This window comes from Cygnus atratus, chromosome 28 (genome assembly GCF_013377495.2).
Source record: "Cygnus atratus isolate AKBS03 ecotype Queensland, Australia chromosome 28, CAtr_DNAZoo_HiC_assembly, whole genome shotgun sequence".
Lineage (NCBI taxonomy): Eukaryota > Metazoa > Chordata > Aves > Anseriformes > Anatidae > Cygnus > Cygnus atratus.
Genome location: NC_066389.1, coordinates 438,164 through 460,465, shown reverse-complemented (window position 1 = coordinate 460,465; position 22,302 = coordinate 438,164). Strand labels below are relative to the sequence as shown.

At 69.2% G+C, this 22,302-nt stretch overlaps 3 protein-coding genes across 6 annotated transcripts; 2 read left to right on the top strand and 1 right to left on the bottom strand.

The window, feature by feature from the left end:
- The first annotated feature begins 168 nt into the window (after positions 1-168).
- ATP8B2 (ATPase phospholipid transporting 8B2) lies at positions 169-10,053 on the top strand. Of its 3 annotated transcripts, none has more exons than XM_035567282.2 (27): positions 169-252; positions 1,032-1,090; positions 1,793-1,906; positions 2,067-2,165; positions 2,384-2,445; positions 2,577-2,649; positions 2,985-3,055; positions 3,246-3,325; positions 3,548-3,706; positions 3,792-3,880; positions 3,955-4,151; positions 4,849-5,057; positions 5,258-5,301; positions 5,382-5,547; positions 5,628-5,816; positions 5,981-6,096; positions 6,250-6,414; positions 6,494-6,605; positions 6,735-6,840; positions 6,951-7,095; positions 7,176-7,359; positions 7,546-7,769; positions 8,101-8,184; positions 8,451-8,696; positions 8,833-8,971; positions 9,069-9,199; positions 9,302-9,980. In XM_035567282.2, exons 1-27 carry the CDS (start codon positions 222-224, stop codon positions 9,587-9,589), a joined length of 3,582 nt encoding a protein of 1,193 aa, XP_035423175.1. In that variant the 5' UTR covers positions 169-221; the 3' UTR covers positions 9,590-9,980. The 3 variants fall into 3 exon arrangements, with proteins under 3 accessions (XP_035423175.1, XP_035423172.1, XP_035423173.1); XM_035567280.2 differs by lacking the exon at positions 169-252 and adding an exon at positions 390-500; XM_035567279.2 differs by having other exon boundaries at positions 2,577-3,055; positions 9,302-10,053.
- A 1,230-nt stretch (positions 10,054-11,283) lies between these two features.
- On the top strand, positions 11,284-14,901 carry IL6R (interleukin 6 receptor). 2 transcript variants are annotated; one of them, XM_035567278.2, is made up of 10 exons: positions 11,284-11,443; positions 12,327-12,566; positions 12,675-12,798; positions 12,961-13,145; positions 13,217-13,377; positions 13,469-13,613; positions 13,693-13,733; positions 13,838-13,922; positions 14,006-14,114; positions 14,195-14,901. In XM_035567278.2, exons 1-10 carry the CDS (start codon positions 11,362-11,364, stop codon positions 14,388-14,390), a joined length of 1,368 nt encoding a protein of 455 aa, XP_035423171.1. In that variant the 5' UTR covers positions 11,284-11,361; the 3' UTR covers positions 14,391-14,901. The 2 variants fall into 2 exon arrangements, with proteins under 2 accessions (XP_035423171.1, XP_035423170.1); XM_035567277.2 differs by having other exon boundaries at positions 11,311-11,443; positions 12,327-12,798.
- Positions 14,902-16,171: 1,270 nt separating this feature from the next.
- SHE (Src homology 2 domain containing E) lies at positions 16,172-20,769 on the bottom strand. Its single transcript, XM_035567269.2, has 7 exons — positions 20,757-20,769; positions 19,464-19,963; positions 18,576-18,702; positions 17,295-17,591; positions 17,061-17,211; positions 16,839-16,958; positions 16,172-16,358 (listed from the first exon to the last, which is right to left on the bottom strand). Exons 1-7 carry the CDS (start codon positions 20,767-20,769, stop codon positions 16,172-16,174), a joined length of 1,395 nt encoding a protein of 464 aa, XP_035423162.2.
- Between the last annotated feature and the right edge of the window lie 1,533 nt (positions 20,770-22,302).

The window sequence follows — 22,302 nt, the reverse complement described above, 5'->3', positions numbered from 1 at the left end:
CCGCCGTGCCCCGGGGTCCGTCCCCCCCCACCCTCCCCGGTCTCTCCCCGCCGCCCCCGCATCACTTCCGCCGCCGCCCGCCGACCGGCGCCGCCGCGGCCATGGGGCGCTGAGGCGGCGGCAGCGGCAACGGGGCCGCAGCGGCCCCGGCCCCGGCCCCGGCCCCGGCCCCGGGCCGGCCCCTGCCCGCCCGCTCCCCATGGGCTGCGGGGCCGCGGGCCATGGAGCGGTGCGCGGCCCGCCGGGCCCCAGGTGAGCGGGGCGGGCCCCGGTAGGCCCCGGCGGGCCCCGGTAGGCCGCGGCGGGCCCGGTGCGGTCGTTGCCCCGGCAACGCGGCGGCTCCCGCAGCGGCGGGGCGGGGCGGGGCGGGCCCGGGGCACCGGCACCGGCACCGGCCGCGCGGGATGGCGCCGCCGGGGCGCGCCGCGGGCCCGCAGCCATGACGGTGCCCCGGGAGATGCCCGAGAAGTGGCCGCGGGTCCGGGGCCCCGGGGGGGCAGGTGGGTGCGGGCCGGGCCCGGCACCGGGAACGGGACCGGGACCGGGACCGGGACCGGGCCGGGCCTGCGGGGATGTGCGAGGGAGGGGGAGGAGGAACGGGGCCGCAGCGCCGGGGGGGGCCCAGAGCAGGGCCGGGGGTCCCGGGGGCGCAGGGCCGGGGGTCCCGGGGCTGCGGGGGGGGATGGAGCCCGGGTGGGGGTCTCACGGTGTGCAGGGACAGGGCTGGGGCTTTGGGGCCAGGGGGGATTTGGGGTGCAGGTGAGTTGGGGGGGGGGGAGTAGGAGAGCCTGGGGGGGCAGTTGTGGGGCTGGGGGGGGCAGTTGTGGGGCTGGGGGGGCAGTTGTGGGGCTGGGGGGGGCAGTTGTGGGGCAGGGGGGCAGTTGTGGGGCTGAGGGGGGGCAGTTGTGGGGCTGGGGGGGGCAGTTGTGGGGCTGGGGGGGGCAGTTGTGGGGCTGGGGGGGCAGTTGTGGGGCTGGGGGGGGGCAGTTGTGGGGCCGGGGGCGCGGGGCTAAGGACGCGCTGTGTTGCAGAGGAGGAGCGGCGGGTGCGAGCCAACGCGCGGGAGTACAACGAGAAGTTCCAGTACGCGGTGAGTGGGGACCCCGGCAGCACCCCCGCGGCTCTCCCGCCGGGGTTGGGGGCTCGGGGGTGTGGGGTCTGGGCCTTGCGTTGCCCACCGGCTGGGTGCAGGGAGCTGGGGCTAAAAATAGGTGTTTGTGCCTGAGGAAATTGTGCTGACCAGCCGTTAACGCCCTGGAGCTGCGGGGCCGGGGCTGGAGGGGGGCATCTTGTGCTCCCAGGGGGTTACCCGGCCCCCACCAGGGCCCTGACCCCCCCAGATCTGCCTGAGCCCCCTCCCCGGTCCTGGACCACCAAGGTCTGGCTAATTAACGAGCTTCCGGAGCGGCCGGGGGAGGGGCAGCGCTCACCTTGGCCTCCCCCTCCACGCTGGAGGTTATTTCTGGCTGCTCCAGACCAGGCCCTGCCTCGGCCTCGCCGCCTGGGAGGCCGCTGGGGGGACTGGGAGCCGCTGGGGGGACTGGGAGCTGCTGGGATGCTCTGGAGGAGGAGGCCAGCCCCGGGTACCGGCTGGCGGCGGAGGCAGAGGAATCGGCTTCTCGAGGAAGATGCCACAGCGTTAGGACTAGGGCAGGAGCCGGGGGGTCTGGGTTTATATCCAGAGCCACCAAATCGGGGGTGAGCTGTGCCGCAGCCCTGCCCCAGAGCGATGCTGGGAGCCACGGGGCCTCGGCGACTCCTGAGCCTCGCTTCTGGCCTGCTCCGTCCTCAGAGCAACTGCATCAAGACCTCCAAGTACAACATTGTCACCTTCCTGCCTGTCAACCTCTTCGAGCAGTTCCAGGAAGTGGCCAACACCTATTTCCTCTTCCTCCTCATCCTGCAGGTGAGTGCTGGGGGCCCGGAGAGACGGGGGTCCCTGCGCTGTCCTCCCCGGGCCGTGCACCCGGGGGCCCAGGGCACGTCCTGCCCCTGGGGAGCTGCAGGGTTGGTGGCGTGGGGCCGGGGCTTGCCCTGGCCCTGTAACTCCCTCTCCCCATCCCCAGCTGATCCCACAGATCTCTTCGCTCTCCTGGTTCACCACCATCGTGCCTTTGGTTCTTGTCTTAACCATCACAGCTGTCAAAGATGCCACCGACGACTACGTGAGTGCTCCCCGTGCGCCCCTCTCCCCGGGGCTGCTCGCCCTGTGTCGGGCACAGGGACTTGGGGCTGGGCGGGGGGCTGTGAGCCTGGGGTGGGTGCATGGTGCTGCCCGGTGGAGGCGATGCTGGGGCTGTGGCGGTGGTGGTGGGGGGGCAGCGGATGCAGGACCCCATCCCCAGTGTGGCTGACGCTGCTGTCTCTTCCCTTCTGTGCCCAGTTCCGCCACAAGAGCGACAACCAGGTGAACAACCGGCAGTCTCAGGTGCTGATCAACGGAGTGTGAGTGTCACGGGGACAGGGCCGCCGGGGAGGGGGCTCGGGACCCCCATGGGACGCAGCCCCCTCCGGAGGGGCACGGGGAAGCGATGCTGCTGGCTCCCGTGTGACGCCGCCCCGCTGTCCCTCTGCAGCCTCCGGCAGGAGCAGTGGATGAACGTCCGCGTTGGGGACATCATCAAGTTGGAGAACAACCAGTTCGTGGCAGTGAGTTTGGCCCCAAGATGAGCACGGCCCTGGCTGGGCAGCGTGCGGGGGACATGGGTCTTTCTGCCCACGCTGCTTTCGTGCTCCTTTGTCATCTCTTGGGGCTGAGACTGCGGGGTTTCCTGAGGCTGGAAGTTGCATTTAGGCTGCGTTTGAGGTCTGGGGATTTGTCTGACACGGGCACTTCAGGCAATGGCATCCCAGTCAGCTCCAGAGACCCTGCTGGCCTTAGCTTCTGTAGGGCAGGGCTGCATCGGAGGGCCAGGAGCTTCCCCGAGGAAGGCAGAGGGGAGCCGCAGTGCCAGCGCAGCCCTTCAGCGTGTCTCTCCCGACAGGCTGACCTCCTCCTCCTCTCCAGCAGTGAACCCCATGGGTTGTGCTACATAGAGACCGCGGAGCTGGATGGGTAGGTAACTCCCGCTCTCCTTGGGTGCCGGCAATCCCTGGGCCACGGGTCGCAGGGGAAGGCAAGAGGTAGGAGTGAGATCAGGCTGAAGGCAGGGTGGGAGCTGCTGGGGGCCCAAAATTGGGGAGCGTCCCTGAGTTCCTCCCTGCCAGGCTGTTGCTAACCCTGTGCAACGTCTCCTTACGCACAGAGAGACCAACATGAAGGTGCGACAAGCCATCCCCGTGACCTCGGAGCTGGGTGATACCAGCAAGCTGGCCCTGTTTGATGGTGAGTACCTGAAAGCAGCGCTCTGTGATGGGGACAGCTCTCGGGTATCCTCCTCCGTCACTTGGCTTGGGTCCGCCTTGCTCCTGGAGAGACCAGTACCATCTGTGTGATGCTGCAGTCCTGTGGCTCAAAATGGGTCTCTGGGGAGGGTGCTGGGAGCACTGGGATGGAGCTGGGCAGGTGGGGAAGGTGTGTTAGAGCTGAGCTGTCCTCTGCGTCCAGGCGAGGTTATCTGTGAGCCCCCCAACAACAAGCTGGACAAGTTCGGCGGGACGCTGTACTGGAAGGAGAACAAGTACCCCCTGAGCAACCAGAACATGCTGCTGCGGGGCTGCGTCCTGCGCAACACGGAGTGGTGCTTCGGCCTCGTCATCTTCGCAGGTGGGTTGGGACGGCCTGCCACCGCTGCCCTCCGGGGAGGGGAGAGAAGAGGAGGGGACCCACCGACAGCTTTCCCTCTCCCCAGGTCCCGACACGAAGCTGATGCAGAACAGCGGCCGGACCAAATTCAAGCGGACGAGCATCGACCGGCTGATGAACACGCTGGTGCTCTGGGTGCGTGGAAAGGGAGCTCTGGGGGAACCCGTCCCTGACCCGGCTGGGGCTCTGATGTCCCCTCCTGTCCCCAGATCTTCGGGTTCCTGGTGTGCATGGGTGTGATCCTGGCCATCGGCAACGCCATCTGGGAGCACGAGGTGGGCGTCTGCTTCCAGATCTACCTGCCCTGGGACGAGGGAGTGCACAGTGCCTTCTTCTCTGGCTTCCTCTCCTTCTGGTCCTACATCATCATCCTCAACACTGTGGTGCCCATCTCGCTCTACGTGAGGTAGGGCAGGGGCTGTGGGGCTGGGCTGTGGGCGTGCGAGGGGCAGGCGCCAGGAGCAGGGCTGGGGAGGGGAGACGGGGATGGAGACCCCGGGGCCGGGCTGCGTGCGCGGGGCGGGCGTGGGCTGCTCTCCTGGAGGTGGGCCACATCTGCCCTTGGGGATACCCCAAGACCTGAGGCCCTGCAGGTCCCTCGGGGCCCCCCTGGCTGTGTCTGTCTGGCTGCTCATCTCTCCCTGCCCTGGCTGCATGCTGGTTATTTTGCTCTGCCCTCCTGCAGCTCCCAGGCTCCTGCACTGTCCCCTTCTCTCTCTCTTTTAATTTCTCTCTCTTTTCGTTCCCCAGCATGGGTTCTGTCACCCTTAGCCCCGAGGTAAGAACGTGTCGCCCCCACCCCTCCCACTAGCTCATTGCTGTCTGCCCTGGGGGCTGGGGAGGGGGTTTTGGTACACGTAGGTGTGTGAGAAGCTCGGGGAGCTCTGCGAGCTGTCCCCTCTGTGTCCCTGGTGGCGGCTGTTGGCAGGAGTGGGTGCGGGCCAGCCCCGGGGAAGGGCGCGGGAGACGGAAAGCAGCGTGGGGCCCTGGGTGCCAGGGTGCCCCCAGGGCTGGGGACCTGGGGTGGGCGTGCGTGTGCCCATCGCTGGCTCAGCAGAGCGTGCTGCCCTCCCCGGTGACACCTGGCTGTGCCCCCCACGCAGCGTGGAGGTGATCCGGCTCGGGCACAGCTACTTCATCAACTGGGACAAGAAGATGTACTGTGCCAAGCGCCGGACGCCAGCCGAGGCCCGGACCACCACCCTCAACGAGGAGCTGGGGCAGGTGGAGTACATCTTCTCCGACAAGACCGGCACCCTCACCCAGAACATCATGGTCTTCAGCAAGTGCTCCGTGAACGGGCACAGCTATGGTGAGCACCGGGGATAAGGATGGGGCCGCCTCGGGGCGTGGGTGCACCGGCTCCTCTCCCGCAGATGCCTTGGGGCAGCCGTTTCCTTCCCTCGGGGGAGATGGGGGGATGAGGGGGCCATTTGCAGCGACGTGGGGCTGTCCTGTGGCACTCCTGGGCGTCGGTCCCTGCCTCGGTTAACTCCGTGCCCTGGTTTGCAGGTGACGTGCAGGACATGCTGGGTCACAAGGCAGAGCTGGGAGAGGTAAGGGTGCTTCAGGGCCGGTGCCTGCGGTGCTGGTGGCCATGTGTCATGGATGTCACGCTGTCCTCTCCCCTTGACAGAGGCCAGAGCCGGTTGATTTCTCCTTCAACCCGCTGGCGGATCCACGGTTCCAGTTCTGGGACCCCAGCCTGCTCGAAGCTGTCAAGCTGGGGGATCCCCACGTGCACGAGTTCTTCCGCCTGCTCTCGCTCTGCCACACCGTCATGTCCGAGGAGAAGAGCGAAGGTGGGCGAGGAGGGCAGCACCTGCCTGCCCAGCTCGGGAAGGGCACCGGCCCTGATCCCCGTGCTGTCCCCTGCCCCCAGGGGAGCTGTTTTACAAGGCTCAGTCCCCGGACGAGGGGGCGCTAGTCACGGCCGCCAGGAACTTCGGCTTCGTGTTCCGGTCCCGCACACCCAAAACCATCACAGTGCACGAGCTGGGCCGAGCCATCACCTACCAGCTGCTGGCTATCCTGGACTTCAACAACATCCGCAAGCGCATGTCTGTCATCGGTGAGGTTCTGGGCACGGCACCGGGGCTGTGGGAGGGCTGCAGTGGGGCCAGGGTGCTTGGCTCTGCGTGGTGCGATGTGGCTGTGGAGGAACACAGCTGGGGCCTGGAGCAGGACCTGCTCCTGCACCCCTGAGCCTGGCAGCTTGTCCCCTGCTTCCCGCAGTCCGCAGCCCCGAGGGCAAGATCCGGCTGTACTGCAAAGGCGCTGACACCATCCTGCTGGAGCGCCTGCACCCCACCAACCAGGACCTGACGAATGTCACCACTGACCACCTGAATGTGAGTGGGGCAGGAGGCTGCCGACAGGGCTGGGAAGGGCAGGGGGGCTGCCCAGAAGCGCTGAGCCTGGGTTGTGCCCCGTCCTGGGGGGGAATTAAAGTCTGGGAACGCTGCTGGGGGTCTGCCTGCGTGCCCACCTTCAGCTGCTTGCAGGAGTATGCCGGTGAGGGGCTGCGGACGCTGGTGCTGGCCTACAAAGACCTGGAGGAGAGCTACTACGAGGACTGGTCTGAGCGGCTACACCGAGCCAGCGGGGCCCCCGAGGCCCGTGAGGATCGCCTGGCTCGGCTTTACGATGAGGTGGAGCACGATATGATGGTGCGTGGGCTGGGGGACTAGGCAGGGAGGTGGCCGGGGGGCAGCCCGTGCTGACCCCCTGCCCTTTTGGATCCCACAGCTGCTTGGAGCCACGGCCATCGAGGACAAACTGCAGCAGGGGGTCCCCGAAACCATCGCCATCCTGACGCTGGCCAACATCAAGATCTGGGTGCTGACAGGGGACAAGCAGGGTGAGCCACCGCTGGCGGGGAGCTATTGGCGGGCGTCTGGGCTGGTGGGAGATGAGAACATCCATGGGCTGGATCCTGCCATGCAGAGGGACACAACCCCCCACTCAGCCCCTGGCTCCCCGTCCCCAGAAACAGCTGTGAACATCGGCTATTCCTGCAAGATGCTGACCGACGACATGACCGAGGTGTTTGTGATCACGGGCCACACGGTGCTGGAGGTGCGCGAGGAGCTCAGGTGAGGGCAGGGAGGCAGACAGAGGACACCTGTGGGGCACAGCTCTGCATGGGGGAGCTGGGGGGTATTAGGGTACCCCGAGTAGAGCCCCCCGACCTCTCTCCCCTCAGGAAGGCCCGGGAGAAGATGATGGATGCGTCACGCTCCATGAGCAATGGCTTCTCCTACCAGGAGAAACTCTCCTCCACCAAGCTCACCTCGGTGCTGGAAGCCATCGCGGGCGAATACGCCCTGGTCATCAATGGGCACAGCCTGGTAAGGCCTGGGGAGCGCTGGGCCGGGTGCCCCACCTGCCCCTGCTCTTGTCCCCGACTGTCCCCACGCTCTCCTTGCAGGCCCACGCGCTGGAGGCGGACATGGAGGTGGAGTTCCTGGAGACGGCGTGTGCCTGCAAGGCCGTCATCTGCTGCCGTGTCACGCCCTTGCAGAAAGCCCAGGTGGTGGAGCTGGTGAAGAAGTACAAGAAGGCCGTGACCCTGGCCATCGGGGACGGCGCCAACGACGTCAGCATGATCAAGAGTGAGTCCCGGAGTCTGGCGAGCCATGGGAGGGACGGGTCCGTCCTCGTGCTGTCCTGGGGCCTGCTGGAGCCCCCGTCCTTGCCCCTCTGCATCGTGCAGGAGCACAATCCAGGCTGGGGGGAGCTGTCACTGTCCCCTGTGCTCCTGGCAGGGCCCTACTCACCCCACGTCTCTCTTTCCACAGCTGCTCACATCGGGGTGGGCATCAGCGGGCAGGAGGGCATCCAGGCGGTGCTGGCCTCCGACTACTCCTTCTCACAGTTCAAGTTCCTGCAGCGGCTGCTCCTCGTGCACGGGCGCTGGTCCTACCTACGCATGTGCAAGTTCCTCTGCTACTTTTTCTACAAGAACTTTGCTTTCACCATGGTCCACTTCTGGTTTGGCTTCTTCTGCGGCTTCTCGGCACAGGTAAGTTACTGGCTCTGTGCTCATCGCAGGGTCTGTGCGTGAGCTGCGCTCTCAGAAGCGTGCCCCAGTCCCTGGGGCGCCTCATCCTGCACCAGCAGGCAGAGCCTGGGCTCCTTCTGGAGGCACGGTGCTCGGTGCGAGGAGCCCGTGTCACAAGGGCTGCCAGACGGTGGCAGCAGCACCCCACGCTGCTCGGGTTGGGCACCCACAGGCGCTGGGGGTGGCTCCTGCGTCCCCGCTCTCTGGGGACTGTGGGCACGGGGATGTGTGGGCTGGCTCGGGCGTGGGGCCCGCAGGTCTTGCATCCGTCTGAGCCCTCCATCCCACACAGACCGTGTACGACCAGTACTTCATCACGCTGTACAACATCGTCTACACCTCGCTGCCTGTGCTCGCCATGGGCGTCTTTGACCAGGTACAGTGGGGCGCGACGAGGCCGGGGGGTGCTGAGGGGGTGTCCGGGGGGCACAAGGAGCTGGTGCTGCTCTGCAGGGGCTCCGGGTGCGGCTGTGGGAGCTGCCCAGGATCCGTGCTGCCCCCGCCTGGCGTCCTGCGGGAGGAAAGGCTGCTCAGGGCTGGGCTGGGCTGTCCTTGTCCCTGCTGCTGGCGGTGGCAAAGGCTGGCTCGGCCCCAGGCTGCCTGGGGCTGGAGGGAGGTGCTCAGATTGCTGCGTGCCCCCAGGACGTGCCGGAGCAGCGGAGCATGGAGTACCCCAAGCTCTACGAGCCCGGGCAGCTGAACCTGCTCTTCAACAAGCGGGAGTTCTTCATCTGCATCGCCCAGGGCATCTACACCTCCGTGCTCATGTTCTTCATCCCCTACGGCGTCTTCGCTGACGCCACCCGTGACGACGGTGCCCAGCTGGCCGACTACCAGTCCTTTGCTGTCACCGTCGCCACCTCCCTCGTGATCGTCGTCAGCGTGCAGGTAGGGAGGGAGAGTCCTGTGCTACGCCGGGAGGTGGCCATCGCACCGAGGGCACGTGCGGTGAGGGGCCTGTGGCCATGCTCAGGGCACCCTGGCTGTCCCTCGAGCCCTGCCTCCTCCTTCCCCTCTCTGCCAGATCGGTCTGGACACAGGCTTCTGGACGGCCATCAACCACTTCTTCATCTGGGGCAGCCTGGCAGCCTACTTCGCCATCCTCTTTGCCATGCACAGCGATGGCCTCTTCCAGATGTTCCCCAACCAGTTCCGCTTCGTGGGTGAGTCCCGGGGGGCCGAGTGCTGCTCCCCCCCTTTTGGGGTCCTTGGGCAGGGCGCTGTCCCCGCCAGGCCCTGGCTCATGCCTCCCCCCGCCAGGTAACGCGCAGAACACCCTGGCGCAGCCCACCGTCTGGCTGACCATCGCCCTCACCACTGTGGTCTGCGTCATGCCTGTCGTTGCCTTTCGCTTCCTCAAGCTGGATCTGAAACCTGAGCTCTCAGACACGGTAAGCCCCTGGGGGGAGCGCGGGGGGAGCGACGGAGAGCCGCAGTGCCTCCCCCCGCCCCAGTACCCTGACGGTGCTCCCGCTCCCTGCCTCTGCCCCCAGGTGCGCTACACTCAGCTGGTACGGAAGAAGCAGAAAACCCAGCACCGCTGCATGCGGCGCGTGGGGCGTGTGGGCTCGCGCCGCTCCGGCTACGCCTTCTCCCACCAGGAGGGCTTCGGGGAGCTCATCATGTCGGGCAAGAACATGCGCCTCAGCTCCCTGGCGCTCTCCGGCTTCGCCGCCCGCCCCAGCGCCAGCTGGATCGAGACCCTGCGCAAGAAGAAGGGCGGCGAGGGCAGCACCGCCTGCAGCCCCAGCGGCGCCGCTGACAAGACGCTCAAGGTGTGAGGCTGGGGGGGGGTCGCGTCCCCTCCCGTGCAGCCGGGGGGGGAGGGTCCAGCCAGCGCCAGCCTGTGGCCTCCCCCCGGCTCCTGTGCCCTCTCTCCACGCAGCCATGAGCCAGGCCCCCTCCTGGGGGTTCCCTGGGGGGAGCAGGGGCCGTGCGGGCCCGGGTGCTGAGGTTTGGAGGAGGCTGGACTGTTGCAGTGTAACCAAAAAGAAAAAAAATACAAAAGAAACTCTTCCCTGTCCCTGTGCTGGACAGATGGATGCTGGCCCCCGGCAGCGCCCCCCGCCCCCCGGGGCACTTCTCTATCAGTATTCACCTCCACAGCGTGCAAACACCCCGATCACACGCGAATGTATCATGCCAGAGCCACCACCACGGGCAGGGCGTGGGGGGCCTAGGGGGCAGCACCCTGCGCCCTGCCCGCTCCCCCCACCCCTCACCCACGTGTCTTCTTTTTATATATAAAAGGAAAAAAAAAGAAAAAAAAAAACAACAAAAAGGAAGAAAAACCCTCCAAGTTTACAGAGCGCCTCGTTTCTCTCAGCGTTGGCACAGCTGGTTAGGGAGAGAGCACGGGGACGGGGGGGACGGGGACGGGGGACAAGGTCCCTGCGGGTGCAGGGGACGTCGCCGTCCTCTGCCACTCGCTCCCGCGTGGGCACGAGAGGGAGAGGTCCCTGCAGGAGAGAAGCCCCTGCAGGGTGAGCCCTAGGCCAGGCTCTCAGGGCACGGGACCCCCGTGGGGCGTGCGGTGGGAAAGGGGAAGCGGCCCCTGGCGCCTTCCTGCTTTCTGCGGGCAGGAGCCCGAGGCCCTGCGGCGTTTGCACGCTGCCGTGATTCACTCCCACGCCGGGGGCTTGCACAACCCTGGGCCTCTGCTTCCTTCTCCTTTGCGTTGGGACCTCTCCCTCCTCATCCTCATCCTTGCAGGGCGCCCAGCCCCCTGGGCAGCCAGGGCCCCTCTCCCGTGGGGACCTCGTGGCATCGTCCCCTCCCCTGTGCTGCCCCTTGGGGTGAGGGTCTGGGGGGCCGAGCAGGGGGGGGACACCAGGGGGACGTCCCCATCCCCTCCGTGCCCTTCCCCGGGGTCGCTTTGTTCCTTTTTGGCCTTCTGGGAAGGCAGCAGGGCCGGGGGGTGCCGGCCCCCGGGACCGCTCCGTGCTCATACCAAAGAGGGAACAGTTCAGGACCGGCTTTGGCGGGGTCTAGAGTCTATTTTTGGGGGCGTTTTGGTTTATTTTCTGGTTTTCTCGGGGTGGGGAGGGGTGGGGACGGGCGGGGGCTGAGGACCGTCGCGTATAATTTATTACACATTTCTATACTTGCCGAACTGTATCATTTTATGGGTACACAGAGGAAAATAACCAGCTTTTTATATGCATATATCTATATCTATATATATATATAAATGTTCTCAGCAGCTTCTGCCGTGTCTCTGTTTCCTGGCCCGGTGCCGGAGGGGGGGGGGTGGAACGGGGGGGCCGCAGGTGCCGCGGGCCAGGTACGGGGCCGGGACCCCCCCCATCCCGGAGCTGCCCCCGGGGGTGAGAGGGGGGCACCGGGGGGGCACCGGCAGGGAGGGTGGGAGAGGGTCCGGGGGGGAGGGCGGGGAGTGGAGGCCCGGGGTGGGGGGCGGATCCGCCCCGCCCCGCCCCGGTGCACGTGCGGCCGCCCCCGCGCCGGTTTCACAACCGCGGGGCCCGGCAGCGCCGCCGGCGGTTCCCCGGGTGCGCTCCCGGCCCGGGGCCCGGCCGCCGCTCGCCCCGGGCGCATGGCGGGGCCGCTGCTCCCCGCCGCGCTGCTCCTCGCCGCCGCCGCTGCTGCCGTGCCCCGGCGGCCCTGCGGCCCCGCGGGTGAGTGCCTCCCGGTACCGGCGCCTGGAACGGGACGGGGTGGGGGGGGACCGGGGCCTCCCGCAGCGCCCCCACCCCGGTGCCGGCTCGCGGGGCCGCCCCGCTTCTCTCCGGGCGCTGCCCGAGGGGGTCGGGGCGCTCCCCACCGCGGTCCCGGGGGCTGCGAGCTGCGGGCAGGCGTGTGCCCGGGGTTACCGGCCCCGTGAGAGCACCGGCGGGGGGGGGTCGGGGCTGGGGCCGGGGCTGGCGGGGCTCTGGGGGGGGTCCTGGGGACTCTGGGGGTCCTGGGCACCGGGGATCCCAGGGGCTCCGGGGGGCCGGAGCGCCGGGGGTTTGGAGCTCTGGGGGTGCTGAGCGCCGAGGGTCCTGGGCGCTGGGGGCTCTGGGGTCCCTGGGGGTCCTGGGCTCTAGGGGCGCTGGGGGTCCCGGGCGCTGGGGGTGCTGAGCACCGGCCCCGCTCCCCGCAGCGGGAGCTGGTGGAGCCGCCCGGTCCCCGCTGACCTTTGCGGCCGGCCCGGGAAGGAGCAGGGGCAGAGCTGCCCTTGGCGGCCTCCCTGGCCCCAGCCCAGCGCCCGGCCCCGTGCGCAGCCCAGCGGCCTCGCTGCTTAACCCCTCCGGCACCGCCCGCGGCCCCCCCCGGCCCCCCAGGCCCCTGCTTTCCTCCGGCCACGCTTCCACCTCCTGGGACCCCCGCCCGCGTCCCCCCCGGCGGTGCCCGGCTTAGCCGGGGAATTGCCAGCTCAGCAGGAGCTGGCGCCCGCTCGGCGCTGGGTGCAAATATTGACACTGAGCGGCCTCCGGGTGGAGGCAGCAGGTGGACGGGGAGGGGGGGACACCCGGAGGGGCCTCGCCTGACCCTCCCCTGTCCCCGCCTCGCTCCCAGGGCTCTCGCAGGACACGGTACTGGGACGCCCAGGAGCCAACGTCACGCTGACGTGCGGGGCCGAGGGGCTGCTGAACAGCACCGTGGCCTGGAGGATGGAGAAGCGGGCGCCGACGGGGGGCCGTTGGCTGGCGGGGGGCCACGCACTGCTCCTGCAGCGGCTGCGGTACGAGGACGCGGGGCTCTACAGCTGCCACGCCGGGGGCCGCACGCTGCGCACCCTGCGGCTGCTGGTGGAAGGTGGGTCCGTGCCGGGGCAGGGGCTTCCCTGGAGCATCGCCTGCTCTGGACACCCCCCGTCCTCCCCGTGCCCCTGCTCGCTCCCCCCAGCGCCTCCCTGCCTTGCAGAGCCCCCCGAGACCCCCCACGTCTCCTGCTACCGGCGCAGCCACGACAAAGACGTCCTGTGCGAGTGGCGGCTGCAGGCGAAGCCGTCCCCGGGGACGCGGGCGATGCTGTGGGTGAAGCGGAGGTGAGCGCGCTCTGGGGTACCCACAGGGGGTAAGCCCCCCGCCTGCCCGTGCACCCCTCTTCCCCGCGAGCCCTTTTCCCGATGCCGGATGGGGCCACCCCGTCCCCGGCCGTGCCACGTCCCCGGCCAAGCCACATCCCCGGCCAAGCCGCATCCCCGCAGGTTCACGGTGGAGAACGCCACGGAGCAGCGGTGCCACTTCTTCTCCAAGGCGCAGAAATTTGTCTGCCGGGTGAAGGTGCCCCCCGGTGTGGACGACAACAAACCCCTCGTGGTGTCCACGTGTGTCCGCAATGCCGCGGGCGGCTCGGCTGGCGAGGATAAAATCATCACCCTCAGCAGCATCCGTGAGTGCCGGCTCCCCCCTGCGCTGGCCAAACCGCACGGCGCCGGTCCCTGACCCCTCCTGTGCCCGCAGTGAAGCCGGACCCCCCCCTCAACGTGACGGTGGAGGCGCTGGAGAAGGCCCCCCAGCGGCTGCGTGTCACCTGGACCTACCCCTCCTCCTGGGACCCCCGCTTCTACTGGCTCCGCTTCCAGGTCCGCTACCGCCCCGAGCCCACCCCGACCTTCACCGAGGTGAGCCCCCACCCCAAGCGGAGCGGGACCCCGGGGCCGCTTGGTCTGTCCTGTCCCCCCCCCCAGCTCACACCACCCGTGTCCCCGCCAGGTTGACCAGGTGACGAGGACGTGGCTGGACATCCATGATGCCTGGCGGGGCACGCAGCACGTGGTGCAGGTGCGGGCACAGGAGGAGTTTGGCCACGGCGCGTGGAGCGAGTGGAGCCACGAGGCGGTGGGCACCCCGTGGACAGGTACGGGGGGGGGACGTGGATGTGCATACCCCCAGGCTGTGCTGTGGTCCCCGTGTCTCACAGACCTCTCACCTTGCAGACCCCAGGGACATCACCGAGATGGGGCCCTACAGCTCACAGGTAGGATGTGGCGTGGTGCCCCCCGTCCCCCCCCCCCCGTCCCCCTGCACGGCGCTGCTCGGAGCTGCCCTGTCCCACCGTGTCCCCCCCGCTGGCTCTTGCAGCTCCCCACAGAGGATGGCGCCTACGGCTATGGGGCCACACTGCCGCCCGAGCTCTTCGGGGACGATGCTGCTGACGGCGCTGGAGGTGAGGCGAGGGCTGGGGGCTTTGTGAGGGGCTGGGCCCCTCCCTGGTCCCGCAGACGAGCCCCTGTCCCCTCTGTGCCGCAGGAGCTGTCCTGGAAGCCAGCACCCACTCCGTCGCCTACCCCTACCCCTTCCTGGTGGCTGGGGGGAGCCTGCTCCTGGGCATCGCCCTCTTCGTCGCCATCGTGGTGAGGTGAGTGCTGGAGGGCGGGGGGGCACCTGGGGGGGCTCCGCCGGCCCTCTCTGACGTAGGGCTGCTCTCTCCTCCCGCAGGTACAAGCAGACGTGGCGGTTGGGCGTGCGGCGGGGGGCCAAGCCAGCGGGCGAGGGGCAGCATGCGCTGGTGCCCCTGGGCCCCCCCAGCCCCAGCTCCCCGCTCAGCGTCACCCCTCTGCTCCCGCCGGCTACCCCCCCCGCGCCGGGGCCCCTCCACGTCACCAACTTGGACTATTTCTTCTCGGGCAAGTAGCCGGGGGGGGAGGACGCTGGCAGACACCCATGGGTGAAGCCGGGGGAAGAAGGGGGGGGCCCGGTGCTGGCAGCTCTCCCAGCCCCCCAGTGCCCTCCCCAGGCTCTGGGGCTTGAGCAGTCCCTGCAGAGCAGGATCGGTGCCACCCCCATGGGGAACCGACCCCGGGGGGGCCCCAAGCTGGGTCCCCGGGGGGGGCAGCTCTGGGGCCACGGCCAAGCTGGGGTGGCCGGGGGTTAAGGCGCTGGAAGTGCCGGAGCGTGAGAACAGGGCCGCGCTCGCCGGCGGGGCTGGGTTTGGGGTGGTGGCACCGAGGGTCCCGTGGGGAAGGGCTGAGCCCCCCCCCCCACGCCCAGTGCCGCGGGAATGGGAGGGCCTGGCTGGATCAGCCCCATCCCTCCGCCACCCTGGCCCTGTGCAAAAATTTATTTTTTTGTTTTTAAAGCACGTGTCGGGGCCACGCGGCACAACGCGCCTCCCAAATAAATGCCCGGTGTTTTGAACAGAGCAACCTCGCGAGGCTGCTTGGGGGGTGGGGGGGGGTGGGGTCTCTGCAGCCCCTGTTGTTGGAACGGTACCGGCGGTGCTGGGGGCAGGCTGGGCTGTGCACCCCCTTCATCTGCACCCTATGCCACGTACCCTGTGCCAGCCGGTGCCCCCTAATGCCCTGCATCCCGGGGCCGTGCCCCCGGCAGCAGCCCACCCCGCGCCGCGTTGTGCAAGGCCCTGGGGAGCTGCAGCTGTGCCCAGGCAGGAAACCGCAGGGCGAGGGGAGCGGGTGCCCGAGTGCCCTGGGGACGCCGCGTTCCCTGCGGGCCGGCCCCGCTCTATAAAAAGCCCAGCAGGATGCAGAGGGGGGTGGGGGGCTGGGGAGGAGGGGAGCCCCAGGACTCCCCACCCCAAAAGCAGAGGGGGGGGGGAGCTCTGGTCCACGCTCGCTGCCCTGGCTTTGGGGTTGTCACCCATTTCTGCTCTCCGTGGCACCCAGGTCACCCTGGGGTGCCCTGCCACGTGCCCCCTCCCCCCCCCCCCCCCCCCCCCGGAGCTGTTCTGCCCTTGTTCTCCCGCGCCCCGATGCGGGCCCCATCCGGGGCTGTGCCCTGGGGTCAGCCCCAACGGCCCCGGCCCGGAAACCTGCCCTGGTTTCGGCAGCACCCAGCGCTGTGCGAGGCAGAGCCTCGTGCTGAGCCTGTCCCATGCGGCCACGCAGGGTGCTCAGGGCAGGATCTGTCCATGCCCCAGCCCCACTCGGCATCCCTGGGGGCCCTTGCCACCCCTGCAGCCCCCCCCCCCCCCCCCCCCCCCCCCAGCCCCATCACTGCCCTCTCCCTACACCCCCAGGGTCTGCTCCCAGCCCCATTCTGCGCTATTACGACCCCCCCCCCCCCCCCCCCATCCCCACCCCTGCACCCTTGGGACCCTTCTCCCCCAGCGCCCCCCCTGCCCCGGCCCCATCCCTGCCCACCTCCTCTCAGCCAACGAGTTTATTTCACTATTTCGTTACACGGCCCCGTAACGACCCGTCCCCCATCCCAGGGTGTGTTTGGGGGGGGGGGGGGCTGCAGCCCCCCACCCCAGGGCCCCAAGCCCCCCATGGCCGCATCCATCCCACGGGGAGGCCAGCGCAGCCCTGCCAGAGTCCAGCGGTGGGCAGCAACCACCGGGCAGCCCCAGGGGCTGGTGGGGGGCACAGGACGCTGCTGCAGGACCGCCCCCCCACCCCCCCCATGGCATGCAGCCCCCTGCCCGGTGCCGGGGTGGCAGCCAAGTCCCAGTGGGCGCTAGTGCAGCTTGCAGTGCACGGGGTGCAGCAGGGCCATGTGCTCGGCCCCCTTGAAGGGCAGCTTCTCGGTGGAGTAGTAGTGCACGACCTCGGGGATGCTGGCGAAGGCGCCGCTGGCCTGGCTGAGCGTGTACTTGTTGTCCTTGGTCTGCGCCACGATGATGTGCACGCAGCCCTGGCTGGTCCTGCGGGGGAGGGGGCCGCGGGGGTCAGCAGGGGGGCTGGCAGCCCCCCGGCGCCCACCCACCCACCCAGCACGGGGTCCCAGCCCGGCCGCTCCGGGGCCGCATCCACCCCTGTTTGTTCCCTTCCCGCTCCGATTGTTTCGGCTCCAGGGGCTCCGCTTCCTCAGGAAGGAAATGCCGCCAGCGCTCCCGACAATGCGCCGTGGGTGGGGAGGGGGACGCGCCGCCCCCCCCCCCCCTTCCCCTCCCCAACCCCGGGCAGCTCAGGGACAGCCGTGTCCCCTTGGTGGGGTAGGACGAGGGGGTGCCAGCCCCCGGACACGGGCGTTGCCCACCCCATTGGGGTGTCCATGCATAAAGTGGTAACTCCTGCGGCCCCTGTGCTGCCACATCCCTCCGTGGTGGGACCCCCCCCCACGTGCCAGGACCCCACCCCCCAGTGCCGGGACCCCCCCCCCCCGTGGCTGCAGGGCCACTCACTTGAGCGCAATGGAGTACTTGCCGCTGCCGGTCTCGCTGGTGCGCACCAGGTACCCGGCCTCCTTGCACGCCTGCAGCCGGGTCTCAGCCTCGGCTCGGGTGATGGCCCCGTGGTACCACCTGCGGGGGGACACCGGGGGGACACTGAGAGGTGACCCAGCCCCCCCCCCCCCCCCCCCCCACCGCCACCACTGCCCCACGTGGCTCGGCCTCGTGACTTACGGCTGCTTCTCCAGCGACAAGGCGGGGTCCACCCGCTCGCCCTCGCCGTGCTCCGCGCTCGCCGGCTTCAGCATCTTGGGGGTCCAGCTCTTCTGGCGGAGGTGCTGCCGCGGCGCCTCCTCCTTGGGCCTCTCCGAGCCCTCGAACTGGACTGGGGAGCGGGACAGGGGGAGAGGCGTGAGCCCCTGCTGCCCCCCCATGCCCACCCGCAGCCCCCCCAGCCCCAGCCCTTACCCGACAGCGCCTTCACGATCTGCTCCTTCTTCCACTCCCAGGGCTGCTCGTACTCGGCCGCCGGGCGCTCGTCGTTCTCAGGCAGGCGCCCGTCCCCGGCCCTCGCCTTGTGCTCCGGGGTGCCCTCGCCGGGCTCGTAGGGGGTGTCGTAGAGCTGCGGCCCCTTCCCCGCTGCCTCCTTGCCCCCCGGCCGCTTGGCAGCCTCCACCTTGCCCCCCACCTCCCCGGGCTCGCTGGGGCCGTCCAGCAGCAGGATGGCTTTGACCAGTGGGTCCTTGGAGCCCCGGCGACGGATTTCTGTGGGGCAAAAGGGAGGTGGGTTGGGGAGGGGGCTGCAACCCCCCCCCCCCTCCAACCCCCATAAACGCTGCCCGTGGGGAGGGATATGTGGTTGGGACCCCACGTGCCAGGGGTGGGAGGAGCCGGGGCAGGAAGGAGCCCATCCCCATGGCGCCCGGCCGCCGTCGCGGCCCCGAAGCGCTGGCGCCGCCGGCACAGACGCCCGCCCGCAGGGCCGCCGGGATCCTGGAGGAAGCGGGGCCGTGGCTGCAGGATGCTACGCCCCAGCGCGGGGGCAGTTGAGCAGGGGCTCGCCCCCCCCCCCCCCCCCCCCCCCCCCCCCCCCCCCCCCCCCCCACCCTGGGGACACCCCCCAGTGGTCGCCCCCAGCCCCATCTCCCCTTCCCCAGGGCTCCCCCTTCCCCAGCCCCATTCGCCCCTGACTCCACCAACACCGCTTGGACAAACAGCCCAGGCTGCCCTGCACGGAAAAAAACCATCAGCAGCAAATCTTTTATTTCCAGCTTCCGGCCGACTCAGTTCCTGTTATTCTGTCCAGCTGTGCGGCCTCCTGGGTGGAGCGGGGGTCGCCGGCCTGGGGGGCACAGCCAAGGGGCGGCGGGGGGGACCCGAAGCCGGGGCGGGTGATGGGAGCGCAGCGGGGTCCCCATGGGGTGGGGAAGGGGCGCGGTGGGGCCGGGTCCCCCAGTACGGCCGCATGGCAGCGCCCAGCCCCGGGGCTTCGTACGAGCCCCGTGCACCCTCCCCAGTGGCACCAGGACTTTGCACCGGCGGCCGTGGGTCAGCGCCCGGCCAGGGCAGGCCATCGCCGAACCCGCGCCTTATCTCTCCCCGTGCAGCAGCAGGAAACAGAAGAGCGGCTTTCCTGTTCCCAAAGCCTCCCGCGCCGGGTGGGTCCCCGCCTGACGGCCCCGGTCCTGAGCGGTGCCAGCACCGTGGCCCCCCCCGGCCCAGCACGGCCCGGCCCGGCGCGGCACGCACCTGTGATCATCTGCTGCGCGTCGTAGGGCTCCATGTAGCCGTCGTTCTCCCCCAGCCGCTCGGCCTCCCGCTGCCCCTTGGTGCGCTTGGCGTCATAGGGGTCAGCGTAGTCCTCCAGGATGATGACCTGGGGAGGGACAGGCACCGGCTGAGGGGACTTGGAGGGGGGGGGGGGGTCCCATAGTGGCGATGGGGACGCTGTCATAGTGTGCCGTGGTGTCTCTTGGCAGGGGACAGGGACATCCCTAGGTGGGATGGGGATGGCGAGGAGTGGGGTGCTAGCCCCAGGTACAGGGCGCTCACTGGGGACGTGGAACATGCCCACGAGTGGCACCTTTGGGGGGGGGGGGGGGGGGGGGGGGGGGCAGCATCCATCCCCATGCAGTCCAGGACACGGGGACGTTTTCGGGTGACACTCAGGAAGCAGCAGGGCTCAGACCCCAAAGGCCACCACAGGGCTCCATGGTGGCGGTCCCAACCCCAATGCCACACTGGGCTCCAGAGCCCCACTGCCCCCCCCCCCCCCCCCCCCAGCTCGTCCCAGCACAGCTTTATGTAAGCGTTTATTTAACCAGTACCCGAGGAAGTGCCAAGCAAGCAGGGTCAGGCCGGGCTCCTGCAGGGCTGGGACCAGGGTGGGGGGGGGTGGGGGGGCAACACGGATTAAGGGAAATTGGGATGAAAGGAACTTGACGGCAGCTGGAGCTGGGCATGATGAAACACCGGGGTCGGCCGGGCTAATGATGCTGAGGCGGTTTGAGCTGCCAGTGCCAAGTGCTCCCCTCCCGCTCTGAGGATGCGGTGGCTTCGGCACAGCCACCGTCCCCATGCTGGGAGGGGGGGGGATCCATTCCCCCCACCCCCCACTCCGGTAAGGGTCCCCCTTACCGTCTCCGTCTTGGCGCTCTTCCCCTTGTCCTGCTCGGGCACGGGGCCGGCGCTGGGGTAGCTCTTCCCGTTCTTCTCGTGGGCTTCCACCTTGATCAGGCGGTTGATGTAGGTGCCGCAGGTCTTGGGGGGCCCCTCGGGCGCTGCCCCCTCCGCCCGCGAGTTCTTGCGCATCTTCCCGGTGGCGGCTTGGAGCAGTCCCTGCAGGTTGTCCCTCGACAGCCGGCTGCCCCCGTCCTTGGCGGCCCCGGGGCCGGCCCGGCAGCCCCCCAGCTCCGCCGCCGAGTTCTTGCGGCTCTTCCCCGGGGGGGCCCCCCCGGGCGGCTCGCCGGGCCCCAAGCTTTTGCGGGAGGGGCCGCACAACTTGCCCAGGCTGCCGCCGCCGGGCCGAGCCCTCTCCGACACCGTCTTCAGGTTGGCGGGGAACTCCTTGAACCACTTGGCCGCCATGGGGCCGGGGGCGCGGCCCCCCCGGGGCCGGCGGAGGGGGTCAGGGCCAGCTCAGCCGCGGGGCGCGGGGCAGCGCTGCTCCCCCAGCCCGAGGCACCGGGGGCCAGCCCGGGGCAGGGGGGGCGCGGGGGCCCCAAGCGTCCCTCGCCCCACAGGGGACGGGGGCAGCACCCGCGGAAGGGGGTGCAAGGTGCGGGGGGGGGGGATGGGGGGGGTCTCTGCGGGGCTCCAGCCCCGGGCTGCCGGCCCCGGGGGGGGGTCTCTGTCGCGGTGCTCCGGGGGCAGCTCCCGCAGCCCGGGCTGCTCGCCCCGCGGCAGGCGGTCGGTGCCGTCGCGGTTCCTCGACGGGGGCCGGTCCCCGGGGGCTGCCGCTCGGTCAGGCCGGCCCGGGGGGCCCCATGCGGCGGCGGCGGGATCGGGACGGGACGGGACCGGCCGGGACGGGACGGGACGGGACGGGACGGAGCGGAGCCGAGCGGAGCCGGGGCTGGAAGCGGCCGGAGGGGGCGGCGGGGCCGGAGCTCCCCGCCCAGATCCGGAGGGGGCGGCGCGGCCGCGGGGGGCGGCGGGGCCGGACCTTGCCCCGACAGCACCGGGACGCGGCCGGTCGGGGTCGGGGGTGGGCCTGATCCCGTCTGTCCGGCGGCTCCCCGGGGCCGGTGGGGTCCTGGGGCTGCTTGAACGATGGGAGGGGAAGGTGCTGAGCCTGCACGGACCCCATGCAAGGACCCCACGTGCTGACCCTGTGCGCAGACCCCACGCAGGCACCACAGACCCCCATGCACAGCCCCGCACGCAGCTGCCCCCCCTCGCCACGCACCCACCAGCTCAGCCCCAGCGCACTTGCTGCCACCATGGCTGTGGTTTCTGGGCCTCGGCAGTGGGGCTCAGCCCCATTTCTGCCAGGTGCACCGAGACCCCTGCGGGAAACCCCGATCGGGCCCAGAGATTTGGCTTCCTGCACGGCGGGGAGCGGGGCTGTGCGGTGCCGGGGCTGGCGCTGCGCCATACGCAGCAAGACAAGAGGAAAGGACGGGGACGGGGCAGGGGCTTTGCAGGTGAAGCCCCTCCACCAGCCCCAGGACAGAGGCTCTCCGGCTGTAGGAGGCTGTAGGAGCATCTCCCGAGGCAGTGACAGATTCCCAGCCTCGCACCCATCCGGAGCAAGGAGCGGAGCCGCTACGTTCCCCCAGGGCTTAACTCCAAGCTCAGCTCGTCGCCAGCACTGCTGGACGTGGGGCGGTGATCATCCCTCCTGCAAGGTTTAGTTAATGTTTTACTTTGTGTGGGTGCAGACATCTCCCGCCAGCCCCTACCCGTGTGTTACTGATCTACTCTGCGGGCAGGCTGGGGCAGAACTTAAATCAAGCGGCTCGGCTGAGAAGTCCTGGTGTCCTTTGGGTGTTCTGGATCAAGGCAGAGGAGGAAGGACAGCAGCGTTTAACCCCAGCTCCCACTGCTCTTCCACTTGACGTGAGCGTGGTGACCCCTCGCCCTCTCCCCAGCTGGTTCTTGGTGCTAATGAAGCTGCGGAGGGGAGCAGAGCCCTTTGCTTTTCTCCTTGTTAAGCTTCACGAGGTCCCTGGCCGCCCACTTCTCCTGCCTGCCCTCCAGCCACGCACTTAAAATGGTCCCTGGCAGAGGCTGGAGCCGCTCCTGCAGCGAACAGCCCTCAGTAATCCCGCTCATCGAGCATCTTTTTATTCCAGGGCTTGAAGCAGGGCAACGGGTAATGAGCAGAGCAGCTGCTGGACGCGATAATGGACTTCTTGTGAGGCCCTTTGATTTCCTAATAACTTTGATTCAAACGCAATGAATTAATACCGATGGCCTGGCTTTGCCGCTGATGAGTCAGCTGTGCCCTACAGCCGAGGACTCAGCACCAGGAGCCAGAGCAGCCGCAACACCCAACTCCTTCCAGCAGCAGCAAGCGAGGCTCGAGCAATGGGGCAAGACTGCGCGACGCCTCCTGGTCGCGGCTGCAGCTCAGCCCCGCACCCAGCAGAGGAGGAAAAATGAAATCCTACGGAGTCGGGCTGCTCGCCGCAGGTGGATGCTGCGGGAGCAAGCCTGGAGGCAGCCCAGGTCCCAGCCCACACTCCCTGAATTCGGTGGCTTCCACCCACAGCACAGAGACAAGGCCAGGGCTGATCGCACACAGCTGTGTGCATGCAGAGCCTCCAGAGCACAGCTGCACGAACACAGGCTTCTCCCCTCGGCACAGGGGTAGTGGGGAAGAGACTGGCAAGAAGGGCAACAGCCCCAGGCTTGGCACAGCAGAGCCTCTGCTCATCTCTCAGTTTTGCAGAATACACTACTGAAAAGTTCCGGGTGGGAGCAGGCAGCTCCCAGCTGCACAGACAAACCCCGTCGTCCGCAGCAGAACAGG